The sequence below is a fragment of the Pomacea canaliculata genome, linkage group LG3 (assembly GCF_003073045.1).
Source record: "Pomacea canaliculata isolate SZHN2017 linkage group LG3, ASM307304v1, whole genome shotgun sequence".
Lineage (NCBI taxonomy): Eukaryota > Metazoa > Mollusca > Gastropoda > Architaenioglossa > Ampullariidae > Pomacea > Pomacea canaliculata.
In genome coordinates, this window is record NC_037592.1 from 29,648,795 (window position 1) to 29,666,567 (window position 17,773).

A 17,773-nucleotide genomic window follows, 5' to 3' on the forward strand; every position below is an offset into this window, starting at 1 on the left:
AGGAAAAACTTATTTCTAGGGGACTTAATCGATGCAATAGAAATAAGATGAGCCCTTGGCTCTTCGTGAAATTCCGGAAAACTTCGTCAATTTTCGACAACGGCCAAGATGGCTACCGCTATGGACGTTTAAAACAAGCTGCGTTGGTAAAAGCGTTATTTTTATTTCATTAAGAAAAAATTTTATGTCTAGATCTCTCAGACGCTATATAAAGCATTATTTTCTTATGCATATTGATTCCAGTGTTGTCCCTGCTTTATCAAATGGTGAACTATGTTTATACAAAATTCATTTTGTTTGGTCTGGGAAGGAGAAAGTGGTGAGTCCTGAGTCTCGTGTTCCAAAGGTATGATAGCTGATATAGCATTAATTGTTTGTCTGTGTGCACAATAATGCTGAAAGATTTCACCAATCTTATGATGATGTAAAAATATCAACGTAAGCTAGTTTGACTCAGCAGCACAATGCTGACTCTTTACTCATTGCAGAAAATTCGCCGTGTTTATTATTTTGTGCACTTGCACAGCACATCCTTCGCATGGAGAACAAAGAACCATATCTTTGAAGAGCGATGAATTTATATTATTGGAAATTCCTGGAAGTGAAATGTAGGTTTTCATATTCCCTAAGTTTCGTGGAATTTGTGCCTGGTAAAATGTTTATTACCATCTTGGGAGGACTTGGTATTTTAAGACTTGCTGTTGAATTTATGTTATCGTGCACTCAGATAACCTAAGACATCATCTACCTATTTGCTTATTTATATACCTATTCATTTAGAGGATTCAAGATTTGATAATGATTTGCCCTGTGGGAAGACCTTCTCAACTAATAGTGGTAACTTTAGTTCACTTTTTCAGTTTCTGTAGGTAGTTGGTGCCAATTTAGTATTTGTGTTCTAAGATGCTTGTTGAAGATTCAGCTAAATTCACATATCAACTATTTTGAAGCATTTTGAATAAATGACATTCAACACAAATTATAAGAATATGACCTAATAGATTTACTCTGTAGTGTATAGAGTTAAGAGCTAGAATGCCATATTTGATAACATTCTTCACTGACTACCAGTAAAACTAAAACAGAAACCATGGTTAATTAATATTAAAAGCAAATGTAAGAATACTCCTGTGGCTTGTAATATTAATAAAATTACTAGTTTTAGCAAAGACATTGTAATATCAAATGGGAACACTTAAAAGTGTGACTAAAATTACAATAGTGGAATATATTATAATCATGCATCAAGAATGCCATAAAGTAACAATATGCAACATCAAGTTATGCCATTCAACTCTCCACGTGTAATTCTTCATAGAATAAGATGCACTGACTTCAGAAAGTGATTTCAGTCGCATTTTGGTCAGCATTGTCTGATGAACATAGTTCAGGAAAAAAATTACAGTCCACCAGAAATCGGTTCCTTTATTGACTAGTAGGAAGGAAAAGTGCTGCTATCTAAAATGTTACTGACCTAATAAATTTTCATGTTTGTCACTTAGTTTAAAGTAATCTTGATTATTTAAAAAAAAAAAAGACACTTATTGTAATTGTTCAAAGAAAGAACAGAATGCTTGGTCTTAACAGTTTTATGGGATCAAAGATTATTTTAGCTTGTTTCCTTTTTCAGAAAAAAAATGAAGGGAAGCAATCATGGCAAAACGCAGAAGTGAACCGATTAATGCCATACCTGCACAGAAGTTGGATCAGGCAGGCTCCAGTGTCAATCAAAACCATCTCACACTTGCCATCAGGAGTCGACAGGTATGTGGACAGCATATGTGTGAAGTATTTAGCTGATAAAGTCATAGGATTTTTTATTTTCCAAAAATCATTAGAAAGTCGACGAAATACCATTAACAGATTGTGACATTTTCAGGAATGTTTTAGGATTCTTTTTTTTGCTTGTGCTAGGATATTTTGAAGATGAATTTATAAAAAAATTATGGCAAACTGTGAAAAAATATACATTGTTCTTATGGTGTGCTAATTATATTTAATTACACTTACAAAGAATGCTATAAATCACATTTATAAACAAGGGCAAACATGCAAACCAGAATTTTTGTTTCTTTTGCTTGAAGTTCTCGGCAGTTGCCTCCTTTTGGCAGAATCTTTTTATGTTGTTTTTGTGCAGCACGCAAAATGTTGCATATGATTACATTAAACTGTAGCCTATAATATTTTATGTGCATACTCTGCCAGAGGTAAACTCTTTGCCATTAGATGAGGCCGTAACCAAATCTTCAAAATCTTTATTGATTTTCCATTTATTTTTATGTGAAAGGCTGGCTCTTTTGTGGTAAAAACAAAAAGGTAATATTAAGGTGGAAGCAAAAGTTCATGCCTCAAAATGGAAAAAATATAAACAGGGAGTAACTTGTTAGGGTTCCTGCTTTTTTAAACTACTGATTTGGTCTCACAAAAAATCTGTAATATTAAAAAAGTTTCCAGTGATCTATATGAAATTTATGTTACATGTATGGTGGAGAAATATAGGAAATATGTTTTTAAAATGTTTCACTCAATTTCTTTATATGTATAAATATGTGTGTGTGGAACAACCTTTGAATATTTGGGCATTTTCATGCCTTACGAAAAGAATGATAGCTTTGTATAGGCTACATTTTTTCCCCAGACTTTTACTTCCATCCAATTAATTTCAGCAAATTTCATTTTTGTCAAGACTAGCAGATAAAATGACAATAAATCTGTGACAGAATATCTTCACTTCAGATGTCTTGTCTAAATTGCAGAATTATTCAGAATTTTGCATTAAGAAATATATTTGTTTACTTTCAGATATATGTGACAATGTATTTTAAGTTTGAAAATAGGGTATATTTTGCAGAAAAAATACTCAGGCTCCTACACTAATAATACTTCAAAACACCCTCGAAGTTCATCTGCAACCAAAGCAAATACAACTGTCTGTACACGTGCACAGACACGACAGTTGCTGCAAAGGTTTGTTGCTAGTCACCTCTTAATGTAACTTTCTGTTTTGTTTTATTTTAATGTTTGTAATCATCTTATGTTTTAGCTCTCCATTTTTGATAGTAATGAGCTAAGGTTAGCTTACTTTTGGGGGAAAAGTATGCCTGAAAAGAATGTTGATGGAATATATTATCCTTGTGATATTGACATTGATAATTGATTTGATAGAAAATAGCCTCTGTTTGATCAGACAGCTTAATTAAAGTCTTGATTTTTTATTATGCATTAACAATATTTCAGTAGCATTTTCTTCCTAAATTTTAGGTTTATTGTGACCACTAAACATCCTTAAATTTTACCTATGTTAGGTTCATTTTAAAATAGACTACTTCTTTACATTATAGAGATACTCAGCCATGTGAATTTTCTATATTATTACACAAAAAAAGTCTGACAAATATGAAAGCAAAACTTTTAAATTGTTAACAGTGATGTGATTTTTTTTTCTTTTCAATTTTGTGTTGCTTAATTTCGTCCAGTCTTAGTGTATAAAAATGCACTAGGTATTTCTTCATTTTTCTTTATAATATATTGCATGCTGCTGCTTTTTAACTTTCACCGATATGTGAATATGACACAGACCTGACCCAATCATTCTAATGTAAGGAAAATAAATTTTTAAAGAAACCCACCTGACACCCTCCACTAGACACTCCTTATTAGGTCACCCTGTCTCTCCCCTTCACTCCCATCCCCCTATCCGCTAACTGACCACTGCCCAGGTCACAGCCACTGAGTTTGTTTAGTCCTTGTTACTCCTTGAGGAGCTTAGGGCCGCAACAACACCTTGCCAGTGAACACAGTTTTGGGCAGCACCCTTCACTTGGGCCCATGTGGTTTCAACGTCCTTTGCTGTGCTTTCTACTGTTCTTTTCATAGTCTGCTTTGGTCTTCCAACTCTCCTTTTCCTTTGAGGATTCCAGCCACTAAGTAGTGCATAGAAAAATGTATGACCCTTAAGAAGTATGGCATAAACAGCATAAAATGGCGTTAAAGGGAACGATGCACAATACATGGTAACATTTAGCCTGAATCGGCTATTTGTATCATGTACAGTCCTGTATGATCAGTGTTCGTCTTCATCCATCCAGTGCTCAAGGCTGTCACGCACATGGTGAAGATGGCCACTTGACAATAGCTGCAATCACAAAACAAAAGCCAATTCAAGAAAACAGCCCCTCCTAAAAAATGCTGAAGCCATCATAAATGTCATGCAAAGTTGTTGCAGTTCTGTCATAATATCCCCACTCCCTATTTTAGTCCTCTCAGAGTCTTTTTCACAATTTCACTTTTCAACCTATCATATGTTGTCTGCTACTGACGGAAAATACCTCTTGCATTTTCCCCTTTTCACAATGAAAAATACTGAGAGAAGCAAGATAGAACACAATTTCCATGCACAATCTATCTTTACATTTAACCTAACAGAAATCCATGTGCTAATCCTTTGCATCTGCATGCTGACCAGAACAGCCATCAGTCAAAGCAACAGTGACAAGCATTTCTTCCTCACAATGGTTTAATGTGTACCCAAGTCCTGACACTAAACGGTCATGAATGTTTTTCTTTTTTTTTCTGGCACTTGTCCCAGTCAGCCTTTTACACAGACTTCACATCGAATGGCACCCTCTACCCAGCAGTCATATAGGCAAAAAATTGCCCGACGAATCCCTGTCAGCCATCCTGGGGTCGGGTAATAGATCTCTCTGGCACAACACAGCTCTTCCTAATGTGTTTTCGTCTAAGTCCTCCCAATATATGCAGTCAGTAGCGTTCCACCCAAGTGAACATAAGGCACCATGAGACTTGGTATGAATTGTCATAGGGCAACTTTCGTGCTGCTGCACTCACATGACATTCACTCTATACATTGTGCTATACCCCACATCCGACAAAGTGCTATTTTCAACATTTTGGTATATAAACATGAAATTATAAGTGCTTGAAGACATGGTTCAAAAATAAACTCTCAGTTTTCCTCTAAGGACCTCTCTCAGTTATGACCAGATTTTGGTGAATTTTGGCAAGTCTTAATGTATTCTAACTTGCAGACAGAAAAAAAAAAAACCCGTATTGTTCGTAGCATATAATTCATAAGAGAACTCTTCAACCTTTTCAGCAGAAGCAAAATTCAGGTACATATTACACCAATGTTTCTCATGTACGCAGGGGGTTTTCAGACGCCTCCCCAGATAAAATTATTGGTGTAATCATTTATTAGTCACAGAAGGAAGTACACATCATTGTACATGTGTTTTTATTATTGTGAATTTGAACCTTTGTGTCAGAAAGCTATTTTAATTATGTGTCACATGCTATTGAAGTAAGATGGTGTCAGCAACTATAGTGATATTTGACATCAAAATATCAGCTTTCACATTCTATACACTGGAAAGAACTGAATGATGAACATGAATTTTTACTTTGTTTTTATTTAAATTAGAAAGGCAATATTAGGATACAGTTTTTTTTGTGTGTGCGTATTAATGTACAGAGCAGTAAGAGAGACAAGACAGAAGGGCTACCATCTACCCTCAACCTCAACTCCAAGCACTAGCACTAGGGCTGCCACTGTGGCATCCCACGCCAAAGTGCTGACTTGGTCAGGCCGAGGAGCTAGGAGATCACGTAGGGATCTAAAGATACAGGACAGAGTTGGAGGAGAGACTCCTGACACCTCTAGCTGTGTTGAGGATGTGGGTCACATGGAAGAGGAAGCAGCTGTCCAGGACAGAGCTAAAGATGAGGATGTCCTTAACAGAAACGAGAACTGTGATCAGTCTATAAACCATGAAGAGGTTGCTGATGAGGACATAGACAATGCAGAGAATGTTGTTGATAATAGTCGTGATGAGGATCAGGCAGCAGATGTTAATGAAGTGTCAGATGTGAGCAGTAGTCACGAAGATGAGGATAGTGAAAGTAGCGAGGAAGACAATGCAGCAGAGGATAGCCTGGACTCCAGCAGCTGCCGATGCACCTCTACATGGAGTTGTGGTGGTCATTCCTGCCAGCGACCTGGTGGTGCATGCAGTTCTTCAACATCTAAACTACAGGTATAGTGATGCAACATTTAACAGATGATGTGTTGCTCTAGGAATTTGTTATCTGGTTATTGATCTGTCTGCAGAAGTTCATTATTAGTATTTAAATTTTTTAACTCTAACAAAAATAGGTACTCCAACGTGATTTTTTTTTTCTGTTAGAAATTTAAAGCATAAGAGGATACTCACTGTTTTATATATATATAAATCCATGGAGAAATCTGGAAAATACAGAAGAAGTTTAGTAAGATTTTTCTTGATTGTGGATTTTTTGTTTGTTTTGTTCATTGCCTAATCCTCACTTACTGTCTGCCATTTCCAATGCATAGTTTGCACATCTGTGCTGCAGCCATGTCACCCAAGAGTGTTGCCAAGATGTCTACAATTCTGACAATCCTTCTGGCACTAAAATTCAAAAGTAGACCTTTTATAAACCATACACAACTTATTTTAAGTACATTGAAACAAGTTTTTAAAAAAAAACTGCGGTAGTGGGGGACCATTTTGCACATGGTGCCTAAATGATATTGATAGCCCGCGTGCATGTTTATTGACATTCTTTACTATGAAAAATCAAATAATTATGCAGTCATGGAGAAGGGTGCATCGGAGATGCTTACCCATACAATTGTTTTCCATATTTTATAGGGAAAAATTATCAAAATACAAAAGAAAATATATGAAAATAAATCAGATTTTTACAATTTTCATTCAGAATCTTTAAATTCTTGTATTTTTGTATGATAAATTGCAAACACAAAATATGCATTTTGGCACTTTGGAACACAGATTCCTTGAAAGGGTAAGCCTTTCTGAACATAGATCTTGAAATCCCAAGAAGACAACAAAATCCAACAAACAAAGCAGAAAAAGTTGTGAGCTTTAAAAGATTTGATTTAAAGAATTTTTGAATCTATACAAATTGCACAGATTTTGTAAATAGGTGACCTTTTAAACCTACTTAATTCCATAGGTTATATTTTTAATTAATATATTTAGTATACATTTAATATAGGCTGCTAAATTTTATTCAGAGCAGTTGAGTTATGTCTTCTTGCAAAATTTTGCTGCCAATTTGGCAAAAATCATAAAACGTGTAATCAAAATAGAAAATCCTGGAAATTTTTTTTTTAACTTCCATGTGTTAGTCATGCATGGCATAATGTTTTGGTCAGTGGTGGAGGACTGCTTATACAACTGTGGCCCCATAAGTTTAGGATGAAATCATATGAGTGGTATACAGTTAGAGATGATCTGTATAGCCGACCTCATCCTCATCAAGATATACATTATCACAACTTACAAACTATTGAATAAAATGCTTAAAGCTCATATCACTAAGGAATGGTAAGCATGACTTGCTTTGTTGAAGAAATGGCTGCTTCTCCCTGCCAGCACAGCACATGCAAATAAAGTGATGTTCCAAACGTCTTTCCCCCTTCCCACATCTGAAGAAGACTTTTCAGTCATGCACAGTGAATATCACAGTTAGCTTGTCTTTAGAGGTGACATTAGAAATAAAGCACAGTGCACAGGCAGCTTTTCATTTTTCAAAAAGTTTCATTTTTTTCTGCCTTATGTTAATATTTTGCTAAAACAGGCAAAACATAGGAAACGTGTTCAGTCATGTGTAAAATACTTACATAAAATGAACTGCAAGTAAGTTACACAAAAGAAACTGCTCTAATCATGAATGAGCTTCTGCCAGAAGCTGTTGTTAGTAAGAGAAAACTTTTTATTGTGATTTGTTGCTATTGTGTTACGTGCAGGGCAAGCGCAATCTCTCAGGAGAAGATGAGACTGGAGTGGGTGATGTATCACCATGCAAGAAGTCATGCAAGCCTCTGGGGAAAACAAAGTCAGTTACAATAATTAAAGGACTAACCAATGTTATACATCAAACTTTCTACTGTAGCATTTAGTTTTTAGTTTAGTCCTTGTTACTCCTCAAGGAGCATAGGGCTGCAACTGTAAAGTTTGGCCATCTTTTAATCTTTGTATTATTTGCGATTTAAACATTGTCTTTAAATGTAACATAAGAATGTAAGTAGCACTTCAACACTTTTGACCTTTTTAATTGCTTGTTTATAAAAAAAATTCACCAGATGTGATAGCTGTGGTCAGCGTTTGCCAGCAGCTGCTGGCTTAAAACTAGGTGCTGCCCCCAAACCACCTCGTCAGCGTATTCCTTCCCGTGAGCACCCACCACCTCGTTTGCAGCAGTGGTTGGATATGTTTAAGGTGTGTGTGTGTCTTTATCTGCGAATGAGTAATCTACTAATTCCATGCAGGAAATAGGCAGGGGATGTAAAGATTATCCATATTATCTCAAAACCATTTTTTAAAACTTGTTCTAAGTATGACCTTGACATCAAAATAACTAGTCACATGAAATTAACTTATTTTTATTAAATCATTTAGAAAATGGTAAAGAAGTTTGTTATAAGAAGTTTCATCATCAAAGTAAAGGTTCTTTTTGAAATTTTAATTGTTTAGATGTCATGGCATGGGTGGCTTAACAACTCACTCAGCCAGACAAATGCTCGTTCTTTCAACACAACAAAACGTTGCCTGAGGCTGCCTAAATTTTATTCATTTCATTGTTAAGTGGTTCAGGATTTTATAGACAAGATAAATACTTGTTAATAACATAACTCACCTCAACACCTCATTCTAAAGGCGACAAACATCTACCGCTAGACACAATGTTTACAGTTACTCACAGTTCATCATCCCTCTTAGGGTTGTCACTCTCCATATATCCAGTCAACTAGAATCCACTAAAACAAATACACACGCGGAGGTACTCTGCAGTGATGTCACGGAGCTAACGGTGCTCAGTGCCCAAGTGCTGCTGGGTACTGGACCACAGGTGATCAACGAATGGTCCTGGGAGGCAATTCTTCCTATCCAGAATGGCTCCAGCTCTTTCAGCCCATACAATTAAAACCTATAACTCGGGGTTACACTATACTTCTATTCTAAACGCTATTTTCCAATTCACACATCTTTCTGTCATGTGTTCATGTTTCCAACTTTGAAACATACAGGAGTTCTAATACAATTCCATAAGTAATAACAGAAAATATCTTGTCTAGGCAAAAACAGGTCAGTACAGCTCAGCATCCAGCGTCAATCGACACAACCCTACTATACTAAACACAAATCTCAACTAGGGAGATTTACAACTCGTGACTCAGGCACTTCTTCCTTCTGTATCGCGGGCCTGAGTAAATTTCCTCCCTCATTCCCACCAAAACCTACTGGTGAACCATGTTCACCATACACTTTGTGTCACATTTAACACTTTCCTGTCTAATGTTCTCATTCATTCTCAAATACATTCAACATACACTTGCAATCTGTAAATCGTAAAAGGGTTAAAATATTCCGACAAACATGGGGCCGCGGACTGGTCCATGACACTAGATGTCCGGGTTTGAATAGCCATTTTATAGCCTACAGCCACTTTGAGTTGTACATTTTAAGTGTACTTTTTCTAATTGTACTTAACAGGATTTTTGAAATATTTCAGTCTTGGAGCAATGCTGAGCGCATGATGGCACTTGATGATCTAATATCTTTATGTGAAGCATCACAAGTTCGGCATATGATGCATATCATTGAGCCACAGTTCCAGCGGGATTTCATCTCTCTTTTGCCCAAAGAGGTTTGTAATCACTCCTCCTTCCCCATTATGTAATCTTTCCTTCTTCTCACTCTGATTTTAAAAATATTTGTTAGGTTTAATTTGCAAAACTTGTTGTGAAGTATTACATAAATACGCTTGTAGATTAAAAATGCCTTCATATACAGAAAAATATCTTCATTGCAATGTTGGAAAGGCATTTCACTCTTATTATGTGTTGTCACTCTCTTCACCTGTTTTTTTTTTTAATACAAAAAATTTTATTAATTTATTGCTCTTTGGTGCTCCCTGTCTAATCTAAACTGTTTTTCTATAAACTATTAAATTCTAATCATTACGATTATAAGCTCATGAATTCCTGAAGAGGACATGCCAAATCAACCTTTATCATTTCTAGGTAATCATTTATCTCAGGCCTTTGTGCAAGGCTGACTTCCTGAGAGAATAAGTTTTCTAAAATGATAAATTTGTGTTCCAAGGATACTTTATCATCTCACATTATCTATTTGCTATCCAGTACCCATCACAAAGCGCCTTCATGTAGCTTGCACAATTCCAGTTGTTTTTTTTTTTTTTTTTGCAGTTGGCTCTGTATGTGCTTTCTTTCTTGGATGCTCGTGATTTGCTAAGAGCAGCCCAGACATGTCAGTATTGGCATGTTCTTTGTGAAGACAACTTGTTATGGCGTGAGAAGTGCAGAGAAGAAGGAATAAGTGAGTCGCTTGTGTATGGCTCGCGACTTCGGCGTCGGCCTGGCAATCCCAGTCCTTGCAAAGCCCTGTACATGAGACAGTCCCAGATAGAACAAAACTGGCGTACAGGAACATCAAAACCAACTAAAGTAAGGCCGCCTTCTTTTTAAAAATTACACTGCCTTTAAGAATTCAGACTGATATTCATGAAATATGTTTTGTTCTTAATATGGCATGTATAAGTCTTGTTTGTGAAAATATATAAGTAGTGACTGTGAATGATAAATAATATTCCAGAAAATCTCATTATTAAATTAATTTAAAGAATTTCTGTCAGGAACAATTAAGAGAGAAAAAAAAAAGATTTTGATTGTTGCATCCTCTTTTTTCCTTATGTATGAGCAGATGTCTGTTGTAGAAGTGATGTGTCTGTTATATGCCATTATGGATTCATGGTTTATGTTGATTCAGTCTGTATATCATTTAAGCGCTCTGAGCAAGTCATTGTAAAAGCACTCTATAAATCATCATTATGAGCTTGTGGTACAAATTATTAAAGGGAAAAAACTTGTGCACACCAAGCCTATAGATTATCTCCCTTTTCTTATAAGCCGACGCCATTTTTTGATAGTGTTCATTTAAAAGAAAACCATATTTGTAATAAAACAATGAAGATGTATTTGCTTAGAGAAAAATGTCTTACATTTTCGTGTTTTATCAGTTATAAAATTTCCTTTAAAACTGTCTCTCCCTTTATTTGTGTGTATTTATGTATTTTTGATAAATGAGTTCCCCCTTTGCTCCCTTGTCATGCACTTCCATATTTTTCCCCTTACAGATACTGAAGGGTCATGATGATCATGTTATCACCTGTTTAGAATTCTGTGGCCATCGCATTGTTAGTGGATCTGATGACAATACTCTCAAGGTGTGGTCAGTTTTAACAGGCAAGGTATGTCTAGGATCTGTATGTAAAAACCACATTTTAACATTAAAACATTTAAGTATGTTTTTCCAGGACTTTCTTTGGCTCAGTTACCATCATGGCTTTCTATAAACGTTTGCATCTTATTTTTAAACTTGAATTGTGTGGATTTAAAAAAACATTTTTAGAGTTTAAATCATATTGGTGAGCATCCATTCCAAAAATAGTAGTAACTAACAACAATATCCTTTTTTAAAAAAACAAACAGCCCTGTAAAACTTTTTTACTGATGTTGACGTGCAGTTTCAGTTTAGCAGAGAAACACTGTGTGAATCTAACCATAAGGCAATATTTTGTTACAGTGTCTTCGAACATTAGTTGGTCATACAGGTGGTGTGTGGTCATCACAAATGTCTGGCAGCATCATCATCAGTGGATCTACAGACCGAACCCTGAAGGTGTGGAATGCCGAAACAGGAGCGTGTCGGCACACTCTCTATGGGCATACATCAACAGTCAGATGCATGGCACTATGTGGAATTGTGTAAGTTTTTTAGTTGGCAAAACCTGCTCCTCATTTTTTACATTTGAAAACTACTATTAATGCTTGCTTGTGCTTCCCAAGAAGAAGTGGCTAGACTTTAGTTTTTGAGAAAGGTAATTGCTTCTCTTGTTTCCTTATTTAGATCTATTAAAAAAAGTACTTTGTCGTGCAGACCTTAGCAATTGGTCTATTTGTTGCTTTCTCAGTCATCCCCTGACTGGCACCTGCCATTTAGGGGAGCACATGGATAGGCCCGCCAGTCTCCCCTATTTTGCGCAATAGGGAGCAGATCTTGTATAGGATCACCAGTTAAGGCTTTGGCTTCCGTAAACCAGTTCTTCCTCTGGCCATCGTGGTGTTGACTACCCTCCAAGGTGCCTTTGACAAGGTGTCATGCTGGGTCATGTGACCAAATAAGCTTCTTCTTATATCACCTGACTGTTAATTCCTGATGTACTATGAGTGTGGGTTGTTTCATGCGAAGTCGTTTTTTTTTAGATCCAGAGTAACCTCCTCAGGCACTTGTTCTTGAATGCCTGGATTCTCTTTTCGGTTTCGGCAAGCCGAGTCAACGTCACTTCCATTGAGCAGGATTGGTTCTTCCAGGGATTTATACAGATTGTACTTTGTAGTGAACCTTATCTTGTGGCTATGCTGGATCCTATCTTAGTCATTGCCACTGTTGCCATTATGATCCTGATGCAGATATCTGGTGTGGAACTGCTGTACTTGTAGAGGGTGGCTCCCAATTACTTGAAGCTGCTTGCCTCTTCTATCTGTATCCTGTTCACATAGATCTCTGCCTTGCCGCTGCCAACGATCATATCTTTGCTTATTTCAGTGCTGGTCTCCATTTTATAGGCGTTTGAACTGTCAGTATATTGGTGAGGTCTTGCAGTTCTTTGTTAGTTGTAACAGGTCAATGTCTGCTAAGCCTAGGTTGCAGATCAGCCTGCCACCAATGGAAATGAAAGTGTGATGATTGTGGAGGGTTTCAAGTATGATGCTCTCCAAGAAGATATTAAAATAGCACCAGTGTTAGGGAACATTATTTTAACATCTTATGCCATAGTCCCTCTTGCCAGACTCAGTCAACTGCCTTTTTTAAAGTCAGTGAAGTTGTGGTAGAGGTCCCACTGATGCCAAAGATGCTTTTCTATAAGAATGTGACAGTTGAAGATCTGTTTAACTGTGCTTCTATGTGGGGGGGGGGGGTGTCTAAAGCCAGCGTTTTCTTCCACTAGCAGTTCCTCTGTGGTGGTTCTGATGCAGTTTTGTATGACCTAATCATGACTTTGCTTGGGTGGCTGATAAGGCTCACTCTGCAGGTAATATATATTGAATCTACATACATTAGATTATTCAGATTAAATCAACATGGTCGAAAAAGAAATCATTGTATTTAAGGTAATGTTTCATAAATCTTTTCACAGGGTTGTTAGTGGTTCAAGAGATGCCACTCTGCGTGTGTGGGACGTGGAGACTGGCCAGTGCCTTCATGTCTTGATGGGACATGTTGCAGCAGTGCGATGTGTGCAGTTTGATGGCCGTCGTGTCGTGTCTGGGGCATATGATTATACTGTGCGTGTTTGGGACCCAGAGACTGAGACCTGTCTGCATGCCTTACAAGGTCACTCAAATCGTGTTTACTCCTTACAGGTGAACATCTCCACTTTGTGTTTTTTTTCTCTGTTGGTGTGATTGTGTGTTTGGGCCAGAAAATGACTTATGGTGGTTCGTTGACATATTTTTTTGCGATACTCTACTGGCAAGAAAGTTTGCACGAGGATGTGATACGCAAAGAGTATTCTTCTTGGTAGTTATGCAGCATATTTATTTGCAGTTTGATGGAATCCACGTGGTGAGTGGCTCTCTAGACACTTCAATACGTGTGTGGGATGTGGAAACAGGTGCATGCCTACACACACTTATTGGTCATCAGTCTCTTACTTCAGGCCTGGAATTGAAAGACAATATTTTGGTATCTGGAAATGCTGACTCTACTGTTAAAGTGTGGGACATCACCACTGGGCAATGCCTTCAGACTCTGCAAGGTAAGTCTTAATCTTTGTCCACAAATTTTTTGTTGTTTAGAATACATTTATTGGATGAAACAAAAGAGTGCATTTTCTCATTTTCATACTTTTTACCAGGATGTGTTCATTATCATAAGGACAGTGTTTAAAGTGTAAGATATTTTAATTGTTAAAAACTTGGCTATGGTGTAACAGGTTTAAATGTTCTGTGCAATTTAAAACTTCAGTAATTGGTCAATGTGTTGCTTGTTTAGGGCCTCACAAGCACCAGAGTGCTGTAACCTGCCTGCAGTTTAGTAAGAAGTTTGTAATCACATCGTCTGATGATGGCACAGTGAAAATATGGGACCTGCGCTCGGGTGAGTTCCTGCGCAATCTAGTGTCATTGGATAGTGGGGGCAGTGGCGGCGTAGTATGGCGGCTGCGTTGCAGTAACACCAAGCTCGTCTGTGCTGTTGGCAGTCGCAATGGTACCGAGGAAACTAAGCTGATGGTCCTAGACTTCGATGTAGATGATAAACGTCAGGTGTAGGTGAGCTTTCACTTGCTGGAGTCTTTTGATGACTGTAAGAGATGATCTGCAGGTGGAAGAAGCTTTTGTGGTCCAGCTGTACATAAGCTCTTGCTATATGTTCAGCTACCCAAACAGATGCTTGATAACCAGGCAGAGAAAGGATACCTTGAGTAGTCATATACAGTGTCAAATGCATTCTAAAAGTGCTGTGCTTGAGTGCCCAGGAGTATATGAACAAGAAGTATTCAAAATAGGAGAAGAATTGCATCTCAGGCTATTATCTTTTTTTTTTGTTTGGTTTTTTTTTTGGGTTTTGTTTGGTTTTTTTTTGAAACATGATAGAATGAACTAATTGTGAAAGAAAATGTGGCATTTCTTTTTTCTTAAACTGAAGCAAGTGCAGCACACAGATCTTAATAAGCATGAGGCATGGTACTTGATTATCTTCATGAGTGGTTCACCAGAATGTAGGTATAAACCATTTTTTTAAATCTTGAAAGCAAATGGTGGACCCGTTGTACCTGTCTTGAGGAATAATAAGCAAGTTGCTTGACACCTTCTCACTAAAGGGTGGTAAACCTTGTGTGGGGTCTAGATTATTACAAGATATCAAGAGACTGGAAGTATGTGCTGTATGCATACCAATACGTGAAGGGTACTTTCCCCTGCAGACCTTGAGTGTGGAATAACAAACCAAAATAAAAATAATAATAAACAGCACAAAGGCAGCAACAAGTAACATGAAGACAAATTGTGTGTTTAAGAAACTATGTCTTCATGAAAAACTGCAAGATGGGGTGTTAACAATCGTATCGAGCAGTTCATGTGCTGAAAGGTATTCAGACATTTATATGAAGTTTTTGTTTTCCTTCACAAATACTTGAAACACATTTTTTAAAGGAAGTGAGTCGTTTCAGCATGTTGTTCATAGTGTAAAAAACCATGCACACTCATGTTTTCCATATGGGCAGAGACGTGCAGACATGATGCTTACCCTTACTTTCAATCCTCCATGTGTGCTTTGCTTCCACACACAACTCTGTCACATTTTGGGGTATTCCATAAAGTGTGGAGGTCGTCACCTTTGTGAAGCAAATGTGAAAAAAATGGCATATGTACAGATGTATAACAATGATTTTTGTGGGAGCACAGTTGAAAGTATTGCCACTAACCCTGCTGAATGAGGCAGGTCAGTGCTTCAAGTGCTTGGTGGTTGTATTTTCAGAGTTGGTCAAATCAGGTTACTTTAATGCTCAGAAATATTGCAAAAAAGATTTTTTCAAAAACATTCTCTAGCATTTGGTGTTAGGTGGTGAAAGCGGAGGTGGTATAAACAAGGCAAATACCATTAATCACATTGTTTATTATTATTATTATTATTATTATTATTATTATATGTTTATGAGCAGATTAGAAATGATTTGTGCCCTTTTTTCTAAAAAGATGTTAGCTGCATTAATTTTTTTTTGTTGTTGCTGTTGTTCATGGGTGAAATATCATAAAACTCTGGCTCATATTTTTCATGAATCATGAAAATGTTATTTCCTTGACACCCCTTCCCCCCCCCAAAAAAAAAAAAAAATCAGTCTGTGCTTGGCTGCATTGTCCAGACAAGGAAAACTTTAAGAAGCATGATTATAAAATTAAGGAAAATTTAGAGTTATTTACCATTTAAGGTAGGTGTCATCAGTGGCATCATCTCTTCTCATATATTTGATGTAGAGTGTTTTTTGTGTAACGTCAACTGCCATTCCTTATATCTTCTATTTTTGTAACTGTTTTCATTTTATAGCTTTCAGTATTTTGAATTTCATAAAAGTATCAAGGGTCATGTGACTGATTCAGAGTTTGAAACAGTGTTCCACCAAGAGATCTGACCCATGCTGCAGAATCATTTTCTTTCCTTTTCGCAGTTTAATTCTGGTTCTTCCTGCATAAATCTTCTTAGTTTTTTTACGAGGTCACAGCCATAAAACAGTTTGTATTACTTTGCTAGTTTCAGTTATTTAAACAGCCTACACTAATAAAAGTTCCGAGTCTTTAAGTAATTGTTAAAATGGCTAGCATGTTGAGCGGTGGATATTTTGGTTCTGCAGTTTAGGCTTTGTAAAGATTCAGTAATTATGTTTGACCAGCATTACCTGTTTAAAGATTGTGTCAATCACTTGGAGCACTATATCAGGTTATTGGAAAGGGGAATTTCAAGCTTGATGACTTGTGAATCAATCCATCTTGCAGTCTGGTTTTTTTTTTTTCTTTCTAAATTTCTGTTCGCCAACACCGGAGGTATTAGTACTACCTAGCAGCTAGCAAAAAAAATGTGAATTGTCTTTTGTGACTAGTTCTGTAGCTTTCTGTAAACATGCATGTGAAATAAGGGGGATGAAAAGGGTGTGACTGTGCTACTATATATGTTTAATAGTGCAGTTACACAATATGATGATTTCTTGACAAGTTTCTTAAATCAGAAAATAAGATTGCGGTGCTGAGTGGAATGCAAAGGTGTTTTGGTGAAGAAATTGAAAGCTTGTGAGAAAACCTTAAAAGAGTAGTTTGCAGTAAGTGATGAGAAAGTGTAGAAATTCAGGTCTGGCAGCGAAAGTCTTGATCCTCTTGGTATTTCCAGAGTACAAAAATTACTTAAGATTCCAAAATTCCCTAAAATGACCTTTTAAATTTATTGTGTAAAGATGTTGCTGCTGTCTTAAAGAACTTTGGGCTTCTAATGACCAGAAAACTATTATCTATTAGAACCGTTCTTTGGTATCTGCATGCCTCTTATTTTAGTGTGTTTTCTATTTTATATTTATGTTTAAATAGCATGAAGTTTAGTTAAAGCACAAATATTAAAAAGTTCCAGCATTGAATCAATGTCACTTTGACAAAAAAAAAAACCAAAAAAAGCTACAGCTAGGCGAGTGCAACTTAAATGGACATCAAGAACTATGCTAAAACCAGTGAAGAAGTCCAGCATCATTTTTCTTTAGATGGTTTTGGGTTTTCCTCCGCCTTAATGGTGACAGTCTTTCTGAACTGTGCTCAGCCTGGGCAATTTTTGTAAAGATTCAGAAAACAAATCTAGGGTAGGAGGAAGATGTGGAATTTAAGAAATTGATAGTACTCTCCGTCAATATGGCTGCCAAAGGAGACTTTCACCTGAAAGAGCTTAAGTTGTCTGCTAGTGAGGCCAGTTAGGGTCTTGGTAGTGTGTGAGGATGCCCTCAGGTAAGTGTGAGTGTGTGTGTGGGGGGTGGCGATGAGCGGGGCTGGTGTATGTGTCAACATCCTGCTGCAGCCACAAATTTTAATATCTTGATGTGGATGTGAAATATGGCATTAAGGATTGGTGATTAAATCACTTACAAGCAAAGA

General features: G+C 36.9%; 1 protein-coding gene across 1 annotated transcript; it reads left to right on the forward strand.

Annotated features, from left to right (window-relative positions):
• Positions 1-90: 90 nt before the first annotated feature.
• LOC112559386 (F-box/WD repeat-containing protein 7-like) lies at positions 91-17,773 on the forward strand. The gene is made up of 13 exons (XM_025230592.1): positions 91-146; positions 1,631-1,764; positions 2,852-2,967; positions 5,492-6,053; positions 7,811-7,899; positions 8,147-8,282; positions 9,577-9,711; positions 10,274-10,531; positions 11,221-11,334; positions 11,670-11,851; positions 13,285-13,510; positions 13,695-13,905; positions 14,142-17,773. The coding sequence occupies exons 2-13, from the start codon at positions 1,654-1,656 to the stop codon at positions 14,417-14,419; spliced, it is 2,418 nt and encodes an 805-aa protein (XP_025086377.1). The 5' UTR covers positions 91-146; positions 1,631-1,653; the 3' UTR covers positions 14,420-17,773.

Coding starts and splice junctions, on each gene's coding strand:
- LOC112559386 (XM_025230592.1), top strand. CDS start 1,654: ATGGCAAAACGCAGAAGTGAACCGATTAATGCCATACCTGCACAGAAG. Junction 6,054..7,810: donor CTTCAACATCTAAACTACAG/GTATAGTGATGC, acceptor TGTTACGTGCAG/GGCAAGCGCAATCTCTCAGG. Junction 9,712..10,273: donor TCTCTCTTTTGCCCAAAGAG/GTTTGTAATCAC, acceptor TTTTTTTTGCAG/TTGGCTCTGTATGTGCTTTC.